Below are 17,019 nucleotides of genomic sequence, written 5' to 3' on the forward strand. Positions count from 1 at the left end.
AAGGCATGGTTTATTAATGCGTATACAAAAACATCAATTTGCACAAAAATTACCAGCAAATTATGAAGAAAAAAATACTAGAATTCCATAAATTTGTAATAAAAGCATGAAAATGAACTTCTTTTGAACTTGACCAAATAGGAAATATGGACAAGGTCCCACTAACTTTTGATGCACCATCCAACAAAACTGCGAATATCAAATGGCCTAAAACAGTGTCAATAAAAACCACCAGGCATGAGAAAACACATTACACAATAGTTTTGGCCTGCTGTGTTAATGGCACAAAACTATCATCACTTTTAATATTTAAAAGAAAAACTCCACCTAAGGAAAAAATTCTAGAAGGTGTATTTGTTCATGTTCATCCAAAAGGATGGATGAATCTGGAATGAAATTATGGCTCCAAAAAATATGGGCAAGGCGCCCTGGTGGTCCCTTAAGGAAATTATCTCTTCTCATTTGGGACCAGTCCAGAGCGCATAGAACTGAAGTCATTAAAAAGCGAGTGAGGTAATTGAATACGGTAGTTGTCATTCTTGGTGGACTGACAAGCCAATTTCAGTCTTTGGATGTGTCCATAAATAAGCCATTTAAGCAATATATGAGAGAACAAGGGAACAAATGGATGGGAGAACCCGATCATGACCTCACACCCACAGGAAGAATGAAGAGGCCCACCATTGTATAAGTGGTGTGAATGGGTTAAGTTAAGGAATCTTGGAGAAATATAAGTAGTAAAAGAATTATAAAGTTTTTCAAGAAGACTAGAATTAGTAATGCCCATGATGGCACTGAAGACTGCATTATTTGAAGACAGTAGTGATACCAACATTAGTGAGAAAAAAAGAGTTTTTGGGATTTGAAGGCGATGATTTTTGTGGTTTTCAAAATGACTGAACTTTCCATTTGCAGAACACTAATGTTTTTTACCATTTCCTCACTGTCTTTTTGTTCATTTTCAATTCTAGTGGTAGTTTGCTTCATATAAAATATTTTCTAATATACCTAAGGTCCTTTTATTTCTCTTTTAAATTGCAAATTTAAAATATGTATTGGTAAATTAATAATAATAATTAAATAATCTATAAAGTATTAGTATTTTTCTTGCTGTTCTGATCACATATTTAGGATTAGCTTTTTTCTACTATACACATTAGAATAAATATTAAATGACTAAAACTTTTTTTCCTTAATTTTCCTTTCTAAAATGGGGGTGCATCCAATATGCCCATGCATCTTATATGCCGTCAAATATGATAAATCCCATAGCCATAATTTCATAAAGAGGAGCAGGTTCGGTGTATAAACATTTGTACCATATTCGCATTAAGAGCGTTAAGATCCTTGCGTGTGCAGTTTCAAATACAGACATCTTTGAGCCCTTCAAACAGACATATAGATAGCACAGCAGGTCATGGGAAGGCTAAGAATCTGACCTGCTGTGCCATCAAGTTACTGGAAGGTTGGAAACCACAGGAATCCCATGGTTTAAAACTGGCCAGTAAGGCATGCACTGAGACAACAGCATCTGCTAGCAGTAATTGGTTGGGACTGGCTATTGTGTGGAACAATCCAATTCAGCATTGTGTTGTAAGTTTTTTTTTTTTTTTTTTGTTTTCTGTGTTTCGTCTGTGTGAACCAATGTGTTTAGGAGCACAGATTTAGACATAATTTCAGTTTTTTATCCATATTTAAAATGTACAACAGTGTTTGTGATGTAGTAAATGTCCTGTATTCTGGCAGGGCTTTTGCAGATTGTTTGAAGATAGTTTAAGATGCCTCCTCCTCTTCAAAATTTACTTTGTTATAATCTGGAAATATTATATTTTCACAAGTGATTACTTTTTCAGTTTCTATATGCATTACATAGTTGTATTTAAAAATTATAACAAAATACAGATAATTTGTGTCCAACTCTAGTATTTGCCTATGATATTCTGATCGGATTATGGAGTGTGAAGATCTTTACCCTAAGTAATTAAGAAGATTGCTGTTGCATTAGTTACTCTTTAGGCCTCCGTAGCCGAGTGGGCAGGAGCCGGAGTGCAGTAGCACACGCTCTTTGAGTAGACCGGGGTTCAAGCCCCTGACTGCTGAATACGGTCGATCTGCCAACCCGCACTGGACCAGCGTGGCAGATTATGGTCCATTTCCCTCAGCATGAATTGTTGAGGAGGCTTCCATCCTGCAGTGGGTTGATAATGGCTGCACTTTACTTTTACTTAGTTACTCTTAAAGCTTTCGCACATCGAAAAAACTGCTATCGCATATTCAAATTAATTCATGAATTTTGTAGTGCATGTTGCATATAACCTTTGTGTATTTTTTCCCCATAATAGTACACCCAACTTAAATGGGCATGTGACATCATTGGTAATTAGTGGTTGCCAATCTGTAATAATAAAAATTTCAAAATCAATTCTGCATATTTCATTTGAAAACATAAAAAATGAATGCTATTTTTGTGAACTTATACCTTGTTTTGTGAACAGTCTATCTGAGAGAGAAAAATAGATGTAATTTTTAATTCAATCCTATGAATTACTAAAGAAAACATAAGCAGCTGCAACTAACCCCAAAACCAGTGTAAGCCTTTGAAACTCATCAACTTTCAGAACTTTTACCACATATTTTTGTAAAGTGAATAAAAATGCAAGCATTTACCTGTGTGAACTTGTTTCCTTGATATTTTATTCTTTACTCCTACTGATAAGACTGAAAAAATTACTGTTGTTTTCCTTTTTTTAATTTCCTTTGTACATTTTAATCAGTGGTGGAAAGGATTAAATTAATTGAACAATAAATTAAATGTTATGGAGTTTCTAATTATTAACATTTCATCAACAATGAACAAACAATTTAATTTTTGGAGGTGTTAGTGTCAGAACATTCTCCTCAAAACAAGCCAGATATAACTTAGCAAGGGAAGTGAAATTCTCATCCTCATAGTTAGCCCATATAATTATTTATTCATAGATGTTGTTTTGAAAGAAATTATTTTGCTTGGATGAGTAAATCTAAATTTGATATCATCAGGTTCAGTTTGGTATGTTTAATTGAATTATTACCACATTCTCATAAAATACACAGAATGACTACAGTGAATTCAGAAGGTACATTGATGTATAGTGATGTAATACAATAAGAAGTGGGGATATGGTTGAACTTAAAACAGTGTTTTCAAGTCAATCATCTTGTGTGTTCCTAACACTATAATTAGAATACTTTACTAGCAAGGTATGATCTGAACAGGATACAACAAAAGTTATGAAAATGCTCAATTTTTATCCGACACGACTGATGCATATCTTGTAATTTTTCCATCCCAGAATGAATGGGAATCAAAAATCTTATAAGAATATTAAAATTCTTTAATGATTAATTAAAGATCACACAGATGAAGAGCAATAATCCTATTAAATAGCATGCCAGTAGGCTTGTAAAATATGAAAATATCATTTGCTATTACAACTCTAAAGAAAATCTCAGAAAACAGAAAAATCTAACTTAATAACATAATACTTGTTTTTCATTTGAATGACTACAAAGGTCATTCAAATGAAAAACAAAACCAACATAATATGCATATTATGCAAAAATTAATGATAATCTTGAGTCACATTATTGATCAAAGTCTGCTAGCAATGCTGAGTACCCACATAGCATTATCTGCTGGCATTAACCCCGGGGGCTCACATTTGGTGAGCATGGGCTGGCACACAGGGTCCTGAGCTGGATATCATCATCCTTCTCTTTCTTGTTGATTGATTTCTATTTCTCTCTCTCAAGGTAACTCAGAAATTTTTTTTTGGCTGGTGCAAAATAAGCATCACGCTTCCTTGCACCACATGGCTAATAATAATAAAAATAATAATAATTATTATTATTATTATTATTTGGAAACAATTCAAGATTGCAGTATCCTTGCAGTCATGGCAAGGTAGAGATGTGATTTGTAATCTGATCATTGCATCCAGAAGGAATACAACCTGCTGTTGATTGTTTGGTTGCTTAATGGCACAAGAGCTACTAAGGCCATATTGTGCCTACAACCTGCTGTAATTTATCACAGAACATTGGCTTAGTATTGTGACAATGACAAATCTACAAGTGGGAGAATAAGTTCAAGGATGGTACTGAAAGTGTTGAGAAATTTTCTCAACCACAGCAAACACTTCATATTGTGACACCAGAAGTTATAGTGGCAGTGGAACAACTCATATGAGTAAACTATCACATTACTACAGAAGAAATTGCCACAGCATGAAACGTTAGTGTTGGGTCATTCAAGCACTTTTGAAAAGTGTGTACTCAATGGATTCTTCTGAATTTAAAACCCAACTGAAAGAACAATGGCTTAATGTGTTTATGTTTTCCATGCTTCTTGGACTATGTATCTATGTGAGCAGAGGAGATACCTGCTGGAGCAAACATCGTGGTTTGCCTCAGCAGTGTCAAGGATGGATATTATCATGCCTGCAGAATGATAATACTCATGCTTACTGTCCATTCTAGAGTGAATCAGATACAGTAGATGTTTTTAAAGTATTATTCGTCCTGCATATTCACCAGCTTAGCTTCCATGATTACTTTTTGGTATTTAAAAATTATAACAAAATACAGATAATTTGTGTCCAACTCTAGTATTTGCCTATGATATTCTGATCGGATTATGGAGTGTGAAGATCTTTACCCTAAGTAATTAAGAAGATTGCTGTTGCATTAGTTACTCTTAAAGCTTTCGCACATCGAAAAAACTGCTATCGCATATTTTTTGGATACTAATTATTCAATAAGTCACTTCTTGTCATTGAAAAGGCTAAGGCAGCAATTCACACATGGCTTCAACACCAACCACAAAACTTCATCTCTCAAAGAATTCAGGCATTAGTGTGACACTGGAAGAAGTGTGTTGAATGCAACAGGGACTACTCTGAAAATTCGATATGCTTAGTTTTCATCTTGTTTATGAAACACACTGTTAACTTTTACAGCTTTCATTTGAATGATTTTTTTTTTTTTTTTTTCCCCATTTAAACACTACTGTTCTGAAGCAGTGCCACATGTAAGTGTCGGACATCTAAATAGTCAGTTTATCAGGTAGGTGTGGGAGTATAAATTTTAATTCTTGGATTTACAATTTAAGGAAGCAATACTCGATTTTTTTTTTTTTTTTTAAGTGACTTTGAACACAAAAGGTATAGGAACTAATAGTACTCTGTGTTGAGAAGTACAGAAGATACTTGTTGGCAATGGATTTCAATTTCTCTATTTTGTAATTTTGGGAAATTAAAGAAGGATGATAATTCCAATAAACAGAAGCAGAAGGGATAAATGATGAAAAGTTTAATTAAATTTGAGAGATTTCATTTTTTTTTTTTTTAAATAAATTTGAGAAAAAGGTTCATTAAATTTGAAGTTGAAGAATTAATAGATGCTCACTAGTTTTTGCATGTATCTGGGCCGGCTTGGAAGGAAATGATGGAATTACAGATGATAATTGAGAAGAGTAATGCTCATGGAAACAGTTGTAGAAAATGTGTGAAGCAGAAACTGAGGTCTGTGTGAAAATAAATGGAGTAAGATCATAAGTGAATAATCAGCAAAAAAGAGTGAAAAATAAATCTAGTTTTGTCAATTCAGAGGATACAATATTTGTGATAATACCTATGTCAAGAAATGGTAGAAATCAGAATTATCCCTAGGAAAGATATGTGCCCTTGTCTAGAAATATGAGTGTTGTTCAAGATGAGCAAGAGAGCAGCAGAATTTTATTGTGATAAAAAAAAACTTTCTGTGGATGGAGTGAAGTCAACCAAGTTTTCTTCGCCCACTGGAGATCAACATTTAAAGAACTGGTGGTGGATATTCAAGAAGTAGCTTGGTGCAGAACAAAATTTGTTCTGCACCTTGGTGCAGTTATCAGCAAAACTATGGACAAGATTTCCAGACAAACAGAAGCATCCATTTAATAAACAGGAAGAAAAGTTTGGGTAAATGAACAGAGCCTTGTGAAACATCAGTCCTAGTTGAAAACTTAGAGAACAGAGAGCCATCTACTATTATTATTATTATTTTTTTTTTATGAAAAGCCATGCATAAGAGGTATTAAAACCTATAGTACTTAGTACCATACATGGGTTAAAGATTGAGAAGATGAAAGAAGATATTTGTTGATATTAAACTTGAATTTCTGTAGATTGCAATTTTCGTGATATATATATATATATATATATATATAAGGTTGTTCCAGAAAACGGAAAATGAAGGAATAAATGAGGAAGAAGAAAGGTTGCTTCTATGAGTTTGAAGTTGGACAGTAAAAAGATGATGACTGGTTGCAACATGTGTTGGGACTAGTTTGGAAGAGAGTGTGGTAATTATAGAAGCCAATTCAGAAGAACAGTGCCAATGGAATTATCTATAGAAAAAGCATGCAGCAGAAACAATTTACATGAGGACAGAGAGTGAAGAGATTTTGTTGAGATGGGTCATTAATTAATCTAACTGCTCACTTTTAAATGGAATCTAGAAGCCGCAGAGAGGTTTTGAGAGCTTCTCCCTAGATGTGAGAAAAATGATGTGAGACTACTGTCAAGGGAAAAGGAAAGTGCTTTTGCTTTCATAAAGGTGGTTACAATGACAATGATCTCAGAAGGTTTTTATAATTTATTCAGTGGAACCAACTGATAATATTAAAAACAGTGAATTTTAAATGAAAACAAATCAAGATAGTAAATTGTAAAAGTCACTAAGCTTTTTATACCAACAAAGTGATACAGTTCAAGATTTAAATTTCAATGGATGTCAGAAGATCTGATGAGACTAGTGGCAGAGAAAGAAAAGGAATGGGATGCTTATAAATTATCAGAAGATAAAGAAAACAACAGTATGTGTAAACTAGTCTGCAATCAAGTCACAAAATACACTACAACAGGCTAAGGCAGATCACAAGATATCTCTAGCAAAGAATGCAAATAAAATTAACAATGGATTGTTTACTTATGTAAACAATAGAAGACAAGAGATGAATCACATTGATCTGATAGATATGAATGGTATAACATTATGCTCAGGTTGCTGAAAACTGAATAGATGTTTTGCATCTATGGTCGTATGAGGAATTTTTTAGGAATGGGGATGTCAGGAGTATATCAGAGAGGAGCTAAATGATTTTATGATAACTGAGAGGAAAGTGGAAGACAAATTGTTGAAGCTAAAAGTAAATAAGGCACCTAGAGCAGATGGGATCTATACAATTATACTGAGAGAGAGAGGCAGCAAACAGCTAGCCATAATTATGAGAGCATCCTTGGATTTGGGGGGGGGGAGGTCCCTAGGACTGGAGATGTGCGAATGTGTCCCCCATTCACAAAGGGGGATTAAAGAGTTACATGAGTAATTACAGACCTGTAATTGATTTCTGTTTCAGTGAAAATAATGGAGTCACTGGATAAAGAAGTAATGCAAGACCATCTAGACAGGAATGCAGTTATATGACAGTTACAGCATGGATTGGTTAAAGGGCATTCTTGTTTGAACAATCTCTTTGGATATTATGAAACAGTAACAAAGGAACTGAATGTAAAAAATAATTTTGATATCATATACTTAGATTTCAAAAAATCTTTTTATACTGTTGCACATGAAAGACTGCTATACAAACTGGAGCAGCATAGCACTAAAGGCAAGTTACTGCTATAGATAAAGGGATGGTTGAGAGGAAGATGACAGGATGGTTATCAATGGGCACTATTCTTCTTGGAGTAATGTTATCAGTGGAGGTCACCAGGGTTAGTGCTGGACCTGCTGCTGTTTTCTATATTTATCAATGATATATGCTGTTTTCTATATTTATCAATAACTCAAGACTTGAAGGACTCTACAAGGCTTTAGGTGGGAAATTTCTATCAGCTTGGCCCACACTTGTAGGTAGAAAGAATTTGTTTTGTAGAGACGGGATACACTTAAACAAAGGTAGCGCAAACGTTTTTGCCAGTATTATTGAGGATACCTTAAAGGTTCAGGGAAACTGCTAGTTAGGGAGGATGTGGGTAATACTGACACGCGTTTATCTGATAATATTGGTCAAAGTAACTCTTGCACATACCTTAAGAGTTCTTATCTGTTACCCCAACTGGACATATTATCTAGATGTTCTGGGGGCAGAAACGTTTCAAGTGGGCGGGTAGCTAATGCCAGGGAAGAGATACTAAAAATCTTCAAGGGTTGTGTTAGGGTTGTTAAATATACAAGAACAGCAAGTCTTAATTGTTTATACAGTAAAGTTAGAAGTGTCATCAATAAAATGAGCGAATTCGAATTGCTGGTTAAAACAAGTAACGCGGACATAATAGGGCTTACGGAGACATAGTGCCACGCGGAAATTCGGCATGATGAGTTTCAGTATGGCTTGTATAATGTATTTAGGAAGGATAGGGTAAATAGAAGGGGGTGGTGGGGTAATGCTTCTTATCAGAAGCAGCCTGAGTGCGATGATAGCTTTCCCGGATTCAGACGTTTCACAGGCTAGTATAGAATTTGTATGGTGTCAGATAGCTGGAAACAAAGGTATAATGCGAGTAGGAGTAATCTACAGACCAGGTGATTGTGAAGATTATGAGGAAAGCCTCTACATGCAAATGGAATGGGCAAGTAAGCGTCAATGTATTATTATGGGTGATTTCAATTTGCCTCTAATTGATTGGAGTAAATGGGAAGGAAACTCAACATGGGGAACAAAATTTTTAAATCAACTAGATGACTGTAATTTGTATCAATATGTCAGGGAAAGCACTAGAGAAAAGAATATCCTAGACCTCATCATCATCACCCATGAATCAGATGACATAACAGGGCTGACAGTAGAGGAACCAGTAGCAGGAAGTGATCACGGAGTGCTACAGTGGATGATGATGAGAGAGGTAGCAGAAGTAAAAGGCAAAGGAATGGGTTTTAATTTCAGAAAAGGAAATTACGATGCCTTAAGGTACTACATGGCCTCTATTAACTGGGTAGATATCGCGCAGAGAATGAATACATTTGAACTGTGGTATGCATTTAAAACATTAATCACAGATGCCTTGAAAGCGTATTTACCATTAAAAAAATACTCCATGAGGAGGGTTCCAAGTTGGATGAATAGTGAAGTTGCCACATTACTTGAACAGAAAAGGTGGCATGGAAAGGTTACAGAGCAATAAAAAGTACTGAAGCCTATAACAGCTACAAGATGATCTGTAATAGAGCCACAGAAAAGATTCGACAGGCAAAGGCCGTTTATGAGAAATCACTAGCAAACAGAGCAAAGAGGGGGGATAAGGAATTCTTCACATATATAAATGCCAAGAAGAGCAGGACAAATCAGATCGGACCTTTACATAAGGGAAAGGGGATAGTATTAAATACACCAGCTGCCATTGCAGATGAACTCAACAGTTATTTTGGATCGATATTTACAAATGAAAAACCTTTTGTGGCAATGAGAAATTGTGGGAGTGAGGTTGAAAAATATGTAATTAATAATATTGAAATTTCACAAGATTATTTAATGAAAAAATTTTCGAGCCTACAGGCCAGTAAGTCAGTAAGACTTACTGGCCAGTAAGGCCAGTAAGTGAGGCTAATTATGCGAGCATCACTAGACTCTGGGGAGATTCCCTTGGATTGGAAAAGTGCCAATGTATCTCCAAAACATAAGGGTGGCTCTAAGAGTGAAGTGGGAAATTATCGACCTGCCAGTCTGACTTCAGTGGTAGGGAAAATCATGGAGGCAATGATCAAGGGTGGAATTCAGGATCATTTGGATCAAATTGAAATTCTCAAGGATACTCAGCATGACTTTGTAAAGGGAAAATCATGTTTAACAAATCTGGTCCGCTATTTTGAAAGGGTCACTCACGAGCTGGATTTAGGGAATAATTTCAACATTGTTTATTTAGATTTCAGCAAAGCTTTTGACTAGTCCCGCACAAGCGGGACTAGTCAAAGCAACCGCTTACAAAGCGGTTGCTTTGTAAGCGGGAACAGGTTGGAATCACTGGGAAAATCCTTAGATGGATAGAAGGATGGCTTCAGGGAAGGAGGCAGAGGGTTGTGATAAATGGCTATTCTTCAGATTGGGTTGATGTAAGAAGAGGGGTTCCCCAAGAATCAGTATTAGGACCACTGTTGTTTTTAATGTTCATAAACGACATTGATGAAGGGAAAAGGGATAGAGGGCGTGATATCTAAATTTGCAGATGATGTTAAAATTGGTAGAGTAGTTAATGATCACTGTCAAGCTGAGCTTCTTCAGAGAGACCTAGACAGACTTCAAGAATGGCCAGAAAAATGGCAGCTATGCTTTAATCCAACAAAGTGGATTAAAACAGTAATCCCAAAATAACTTATTCACTTGGTGGAGTTCAACTAAACCCAGTACTGGAGGAAAGAGACTTGGATGTTACGATACGGTCAGACATGAAATTCTCTGAGCATTGTAAACAGGTTGCAAGGAAGGTCCATGGTGTCCTATCGATGATCTATCGAACTTTTGCAAGTAGAGATAGGGACGTGATAATCCCATTATATAAGGCTTTTGTTGGACCACACTTGGAATACTGTGTTCAAGTATGGAGACTGCACCTAAAGAAAGACATCGAGCTTCTTGAAAGGCTGTCCTCGGCAAAAGGGTGTCCATATGAAGAAAGACTTCGAATATGTGGGTTGCAGAGTTTGGACACCTTAGAGGAGATTTGATTGAGGTGTTTAAGGCTCTGAGAGGCATCAGTAAAATGAATGAGGCCAGAATTTTCAAGGTTATAAATGATGCTAGAACTAGGGGACATAAATTCATGTTACGGGGGGAAATGTTTAGATTGAACTGCAGGAAGTTTTATCGAAGCTAACAAGTTATAAATTACTGGAATAAGTTGCTTACTTGGGTGGTGGAGGCTGACAGTTTGGGGAAATTCAAAGGTCATCTGGATAGTACCTTCGGGTGTCAGCGAAGCACATAGGATGATAGGTTTCCAAGTTTGCAGATGATACGAAGGTTGGCAGGGTGGTCAATGACAGTATGCTACTGCAACAAGATCTAAAACAAGTTAAGCATATGGGTTGAGAAATGGAAATTGAAGTTTAACACTGATAAATGGAAAGTACTGGTAGCAGTAACCCCAGATTAACATACTAACTGTGTGGTACTACACTCAGGGTAGTGAAAAATAAAAAAAAAGATCTGCGGGTAATTGTGCAGTTAGATATGAAGTTCACTGAGCAATGCAGACAGGCTGCCAAGAAACTCATGGGGTTCTGTCAATGATATATAGGAACTTTTCTAACAAGGATAAAGAGGTGATTATCTCTATGCACGAGCAATAGTCAGGCAGCATCTTGAGCACTGCATACAGTTCTGGAGCCCTAATTTTAGGAAGTATGTAGATCTGCTGGAATGGGTGCAGAAAAGGGCATTTTTAGATTGGCAAAGGAAACAAAAGGGGTGGTCTCACAAATCTGGAAACTAGTCACCTGCAAGGAAAGATGGAGGTGCTTAAGGCTTTGAATGGATTGAGTAAGGTAAATGCTGATGGCATCCTTCCTCTTGCTCAGACTACACATGAGAGCAGCACAAAAGTTTAAATTGAGAAAGAATGGGTTCTTTAGAATGGTTGCAGGAAAGTTTCTTTCCTGCAACTATTCTTCCTCACTGATTATTATTGGAACAAAATGATGATTATTGGAACAAACTTCCATGTGTATTGTGGATGGACAATTTGAATAAATTTAAGGACCTTGACAATTATTAGAGGGTTGGACAGGTGATGTGGATTTTTTTGGATGCTGTATAAGTTTGCTTTCTTGCATCATATGCTAATACTAATTTACTGTCTTCAAATTCCTTAAAATTCACTGATGTATTTCTTTATGCAATTAATTAGCTGTCATATAATAAACATATTAGTTACTTTTATTTCTTTATGCATATGAGCAACTTTTTTATATCTTTCATCAAGGTTTTCATCTATGGTTTCAGGATCCATATCAGACAGAGAAAGGCACTTCCAAAGTGTCCATTGTAGCTCCCACTGTTCTACACATATCCAAACTTCACGAAGCTTATCTATTTCCTGAAAAATTATAACAATAAAGAAATTCACTAGTATATTAAATTATATTATAATTTAATATACAGAGTGATTCAGGAGGAATAGTAAATATTTTGGGAGGTTATAGTATCGAATATTCTGAGTAAAAAAGTTCAAAAAACATGTGTCCAATTCTCAATGGATACAGAGATACAGCTGTTTGAAACCGGCATGCACAGCTCCCTGAATCAGATGTGACCAAGAAGCAGTTATAACCTGAAGCTGTTTGGAGTTAAAGTGTTGTTAAGAACACTGCACATCTTCACATATGCTGAGTATGCTGATATGGTGTTTGTCTATGGCAGTGGTTTTCAAATAGGGTGCGGCAACAACATTCCAGGGGTACCACGTAATTTAGGTTTAAGTTACTTAAACTTTTTTTTTTATTTTTATATTTATTTCATTATAAAAAGGTGTAAGGTATCTTTTTTTAATTTTGTGGTGATCTATAACTGATGTTTATTTAATACCTCTATATAAAGAATAAAATTATTATATATATATATATATAATATATTGTAATTTTGTTTATAGTTATATTATTGTAATAACTATCATATGACATATTTTTTTTATATTAGATATATATATATATATATATATATACAGAGAGAGAATTGGACCTAACAGGCAGAAAATTGAGTAGGGGTGCCACAAAATAAAATAAATTACTTAGGGGTGATGTTATTAAAAAAAGGTTGAAAACCACTGGTGTATGGCTTTTGTGGTGGAAGTGCTACTGCTGCTTGTAGGGAATGCTGTTGACAGTTTCCTAACTACAGAATACCAGATTCAAGGGCGTTTACTAGTGTCTACACCAACCTGTGTGAGACTGGTACAGTTCCCAGTGCTCATATTTCTTCTGAACGTGCAGTGCAAATGAACAAAATGTGGATGAAATAGAACACATTCTTCAGTCGGGAATGCAGTCCTACTATTAGCACACAAAGAATTTCTGTATATCAATAGATTTCAGGAAAGCTTTTGACACTGTTGCGCATGAAAGACTATTGTACAAATTGGAGCAGAATGGTATTGAGGGTAAGTTGCTACAATGGATAAAAGGATGGTTAAGTGGGAGAAGACAGAGGGTGGTAATCAATGGGTGCTGCTCTTCGTGGAATAATGTTATTAGTGGAGTCCCACAGGGTTCGGTGTTGGGTCCACTGTTGTTTTGTATATCAGGCTTAATGTTGAAGATGATACAAAGGTTGTATCATCTTTGGAGATGATACAAAGGTTGGCAGGGTTGTTAATGACAGTAATGGCAGTGTGCTACTGCAACAGGATCTAGATAATTTGGGCAGATGGGCTAAGAAGTGGCAACTAAAGTTTAATCTTGACAAATGCAAAGTACTGCATATGGGTAGAAGTAACTCCAGAGAAACGTACCAACTGTGTGGTACTACACTTAAGGTGGTAGAAAATGAAAAAGACCTGGGAGTAATTGTGCAGGCAGATATGAAGTTTTCTGAGCAATGCAGACATGGGGCAGGTCATGTCATGGGGTTTTGTCAATGATATATAGGAATTTTGTTAGCAGGGAAAAGGAGGTGATTATCCCTCTGTATAAGGCAATAGTCAGGCCACGCCTTGAGTACTGCATACAGATCTGGAGGCCTCATTTTAGGAAGGATGTAGATTTACTTGAGCGTATACAGAGAAGGGCAACAAGATTGGTGAGGGGAATGAAGGGATCCTCTTACCAAGAGAGGCTTAAGTTCTGCAAATTGCAGTGGCTGGAGACTAGGCACCTGCACAGTGATCTGATTGAGGTATATAACGCCTTGAATGGGTTGACAATGCTGAATTCTGATGGGATCCTTCCACGTTCAGATTCTGAACCTAAGGGGGCATAAATTCAAATTAAGAAAAGACAGATGTAGAATAGATGTGCAGAAATTTGCCTTTAGCCAGCGGGTGGTTAATTGCTGGAACAAACTTCCATCTGTCATTGTGGAAGTTGATAGGTTGAATAAATTTAAGGAGGAACTGGACAGGCATTTGAAGGGAATGGTGTGATTTTTTTTTTTTGGCTGATACTGCATAAGCTCATACACATGCCTTCTTGCATCACATGCTACTACTACTACTACTACTAATGTTCCACAGACAAGAGTATAGAAAATATTATGTGAGCACAGCTTATATCCATTTCACATACAGCAGGTGCAACACCTTCAACCAGAAGACAATTGGAATTTTGTCGGTGGGTAAATGCTAATTGCCGATTAATTCCGTTAATACTGTTCAGCGATGATGGAGCACCTGCACATCATACCCATCGGGTGATACAATATCTAAATTGAACTTTCCCTGAACAATGGATCGGCTGCAGTAGTTCCATTCATTGGCCACCAAGGTCTCCAGACCTCACTCCATTAGATTTTTGTTTGTGGGGGATGGATGAAAAGCGCAGTATACAAAGAAAAGGTGAATACAAGACATTAATTTCTCACTCGTATTGTGGATACTGCTGCCCTCATAAAGGAATAATGCCAAGACGACCTCAGAAAAACAACATTTCATATTATCACAAGAAAGTTCATTGAGGTTGGTGGTAGGATTTTAATATTTATTGTGAACTGTAAAAAATTTGTCAATTATTTGTGTTTTGTATCATTCAGAAAGTCAATAAATACAAACTAAGTCATTTATCGTTCTTTAATACCTCTCATAACGGCTTTGTGCAGGCCAGTTTCAAAAAGCTGTATCTCCATATCCAATGAGAATTGGACACGTGTTTATATGAACCTTTTTACTCAGAATAATCGATACTATAACCTCCCAAAATATTTACTATTCCTCCTGAATCACCCTGTATTAAACTAAATTGTAAATTTAATTTAATTTAAATTATAAATTTAGAATAAATTAAATTTTAAATTAAATAAAAATTAAGTTTTATTATTTATATTTAATAAAACTGCAACTTCTAAAGAATAAAGTATGATAAAGAACCATATGCAACATGTAGGTCTGTGAAATAAAAGAATGGTCCACGTTTACTTTTGTAATTTGTTCATCATTCAAGCTTTGGATTCATCTCTCAAGTACTGGCTATATAATTGGTTATATAATATCTTTATGTATATAAATACTGTATAAAAATGAAAAATGCAACACATTTTTCATTTTAGTATTAATTTATTTAAAACATGTTTACAGAAAATTTTATTGATAGTTTCATGGTAATTTTATTTGTACTTACAGAATCAAGATATCTTTTAACAGTAAAATATTACATTAAAATTATGGATAACATTAAGTTCCAAGGTTGAAATGATATTTAATACAAGAAACAGAAAACTTACCTCAAACAAAGAGGTTTGAAGTAAGTTTCGGAAATAAGGTTTTGCATTCCTTTTATTAAATATCAGTAAAATATTAATACAAAAATAGGTATCTACAAAAAAACAGTCTGATGTGATTAAAAGGGTATGCCAACTGGGTAACAAAAACTATCATAACCTAAGAGGTCAATTTTGTACAACTAATAGATTGATTTTTCATGTCCAAAATTTCAATGCTAATAACAACACCATGAACAAAATTTTCTCATTATATAATGATATTGTTTTCAAAAAAATTTAATACTATATTTAATAATCAGTTAAACAAATATATTAAATCAAATATAATTAAATATGTTCAAACTCATCAGTAAAATAAGAGTTCCTACCATAAACATTTATTTTATTATCATGAAAAGAGTTTGCCTGTGTGAAGCAAAATCAGTCTTCAAAAAAAAAAAAAAAAAAAAAAAAAAACTGCATCAAAAGTGAAGCAACATCATACATACAAGTGATGTTACAACAATCCAACCACAGGGAATTATTGAGACCATTCAAGGTAAAGACTATGGGATCAAACAAAATGCAAACTCTTATGACAACAAGGTGATGAAAGGCTTTCACTTAAAAACAAGAAGTTGATATTTCATCCACTGATACAGAAGTAGACTAAGAGTTTTCAAGTAAACTACTCTGGCATTACTATTTTTTGTTCTATTAAAACACTAATAAATTTTGTCTTTGACAAAATTAGGTTGGGGGAGAATTGACACATCAATGAGGTATTGCTATTTCATAGATATATTCACAATAATACAAATTCCACAATGATTATTAAAGATTAAAGTGTAAACTGATAATTTATTGTAAACTTACAGTAAAAACAAGAGGTGATATAAAAGTAAGTTCTCTAGGCTGTAACTTTTACGTGTTACACAGATTTCAATTTCCTTTTGTGGTAACATTGTTGCCAGTGAATTCTGAAAAATGAGATGATGCAAGTGATTTTATGCTAATTTTATTGTCTATTTCACAAGTTGTCTAAAACATCTTCTGTAGCAAGCACCGGAAGGAAATGAGTTTGTGGAATGCATAGTTACAGATGACAAAATATCCACCATTTTAAGCACAAACAAAATAAAACAAAAATGGAATGGATATACACAACTTCATTGACAAATATAAAAATTAAAAATGTGTATATCAGATTGAAAGATCATAGCATTAGTGTTTCGGAAAAATAAATTATTAGCCTATGTATCCACCACCCCCAAAACGTTCTGGGACATTATGGTTAGAGAACAAATAAGTTTATTGTTCAATATCTGTCTAATTAATTTGAAATTAACCCTTAATGGAAATAAGCCAGATCTGCAAGAGTAGCTCATGGTGTCTTGTCATTTATATACAGGAATTTTTCTAGCAGGGAAAAGGAGGTGATTAATTGCAGCCAGTTGACATGGGTGGACAGTGCAGTGTTGAGTCAGTTTAGCGTGACACTGGGAAAGCAAAATTGAGAGTAGGTGTGTGTTTGAGGTCTAATGACTCTGATGAATATAATGAACTGTGCGGAGAAACAGAGTGGGTCAGTAAAT

At 35.1% G+C, this 17,019-nt stretch overlaps 1 protein-coding gene across 1 annotated transcript in view; it reads right to left on the reverse strand.

Moving 5' to 3' along the window:
* kl-2 (dynein heavy chain 2, axonemal kl-2) overlaps positions 1-17,019 on the reverse strand; it is a 1,174,416-nt gene that overhangs the window by 775,004 nt on the left and 382,393 nt on the right. Inside the window, exon 24 of the mRNA XM_090369487.1 lies at positions 11,952-12,113. Within this exon, the coding sequence (XP_090225613.1) occupies positions 11,952-12,113 (162 nt within the window). The remainder of the gene's footprint in view (positions 1-11,951; positions 12,114-17,019) is intronic.

Source organism: Mastigoproctus giganteus, chromosome 1 (genome assembly GCF_048544385.1).
Source record: "Mastigoproctus giganteus isolate SK-2022 chromosome 1, ASM4854438v1, whole genome shotgun sequence".
NCBI lineage: Eukaryota > Metazoa > Arthropoda > Arachnida > Uropygi > Thelyphonidae > Mastigoproctus > Mastigoproctus giganteus.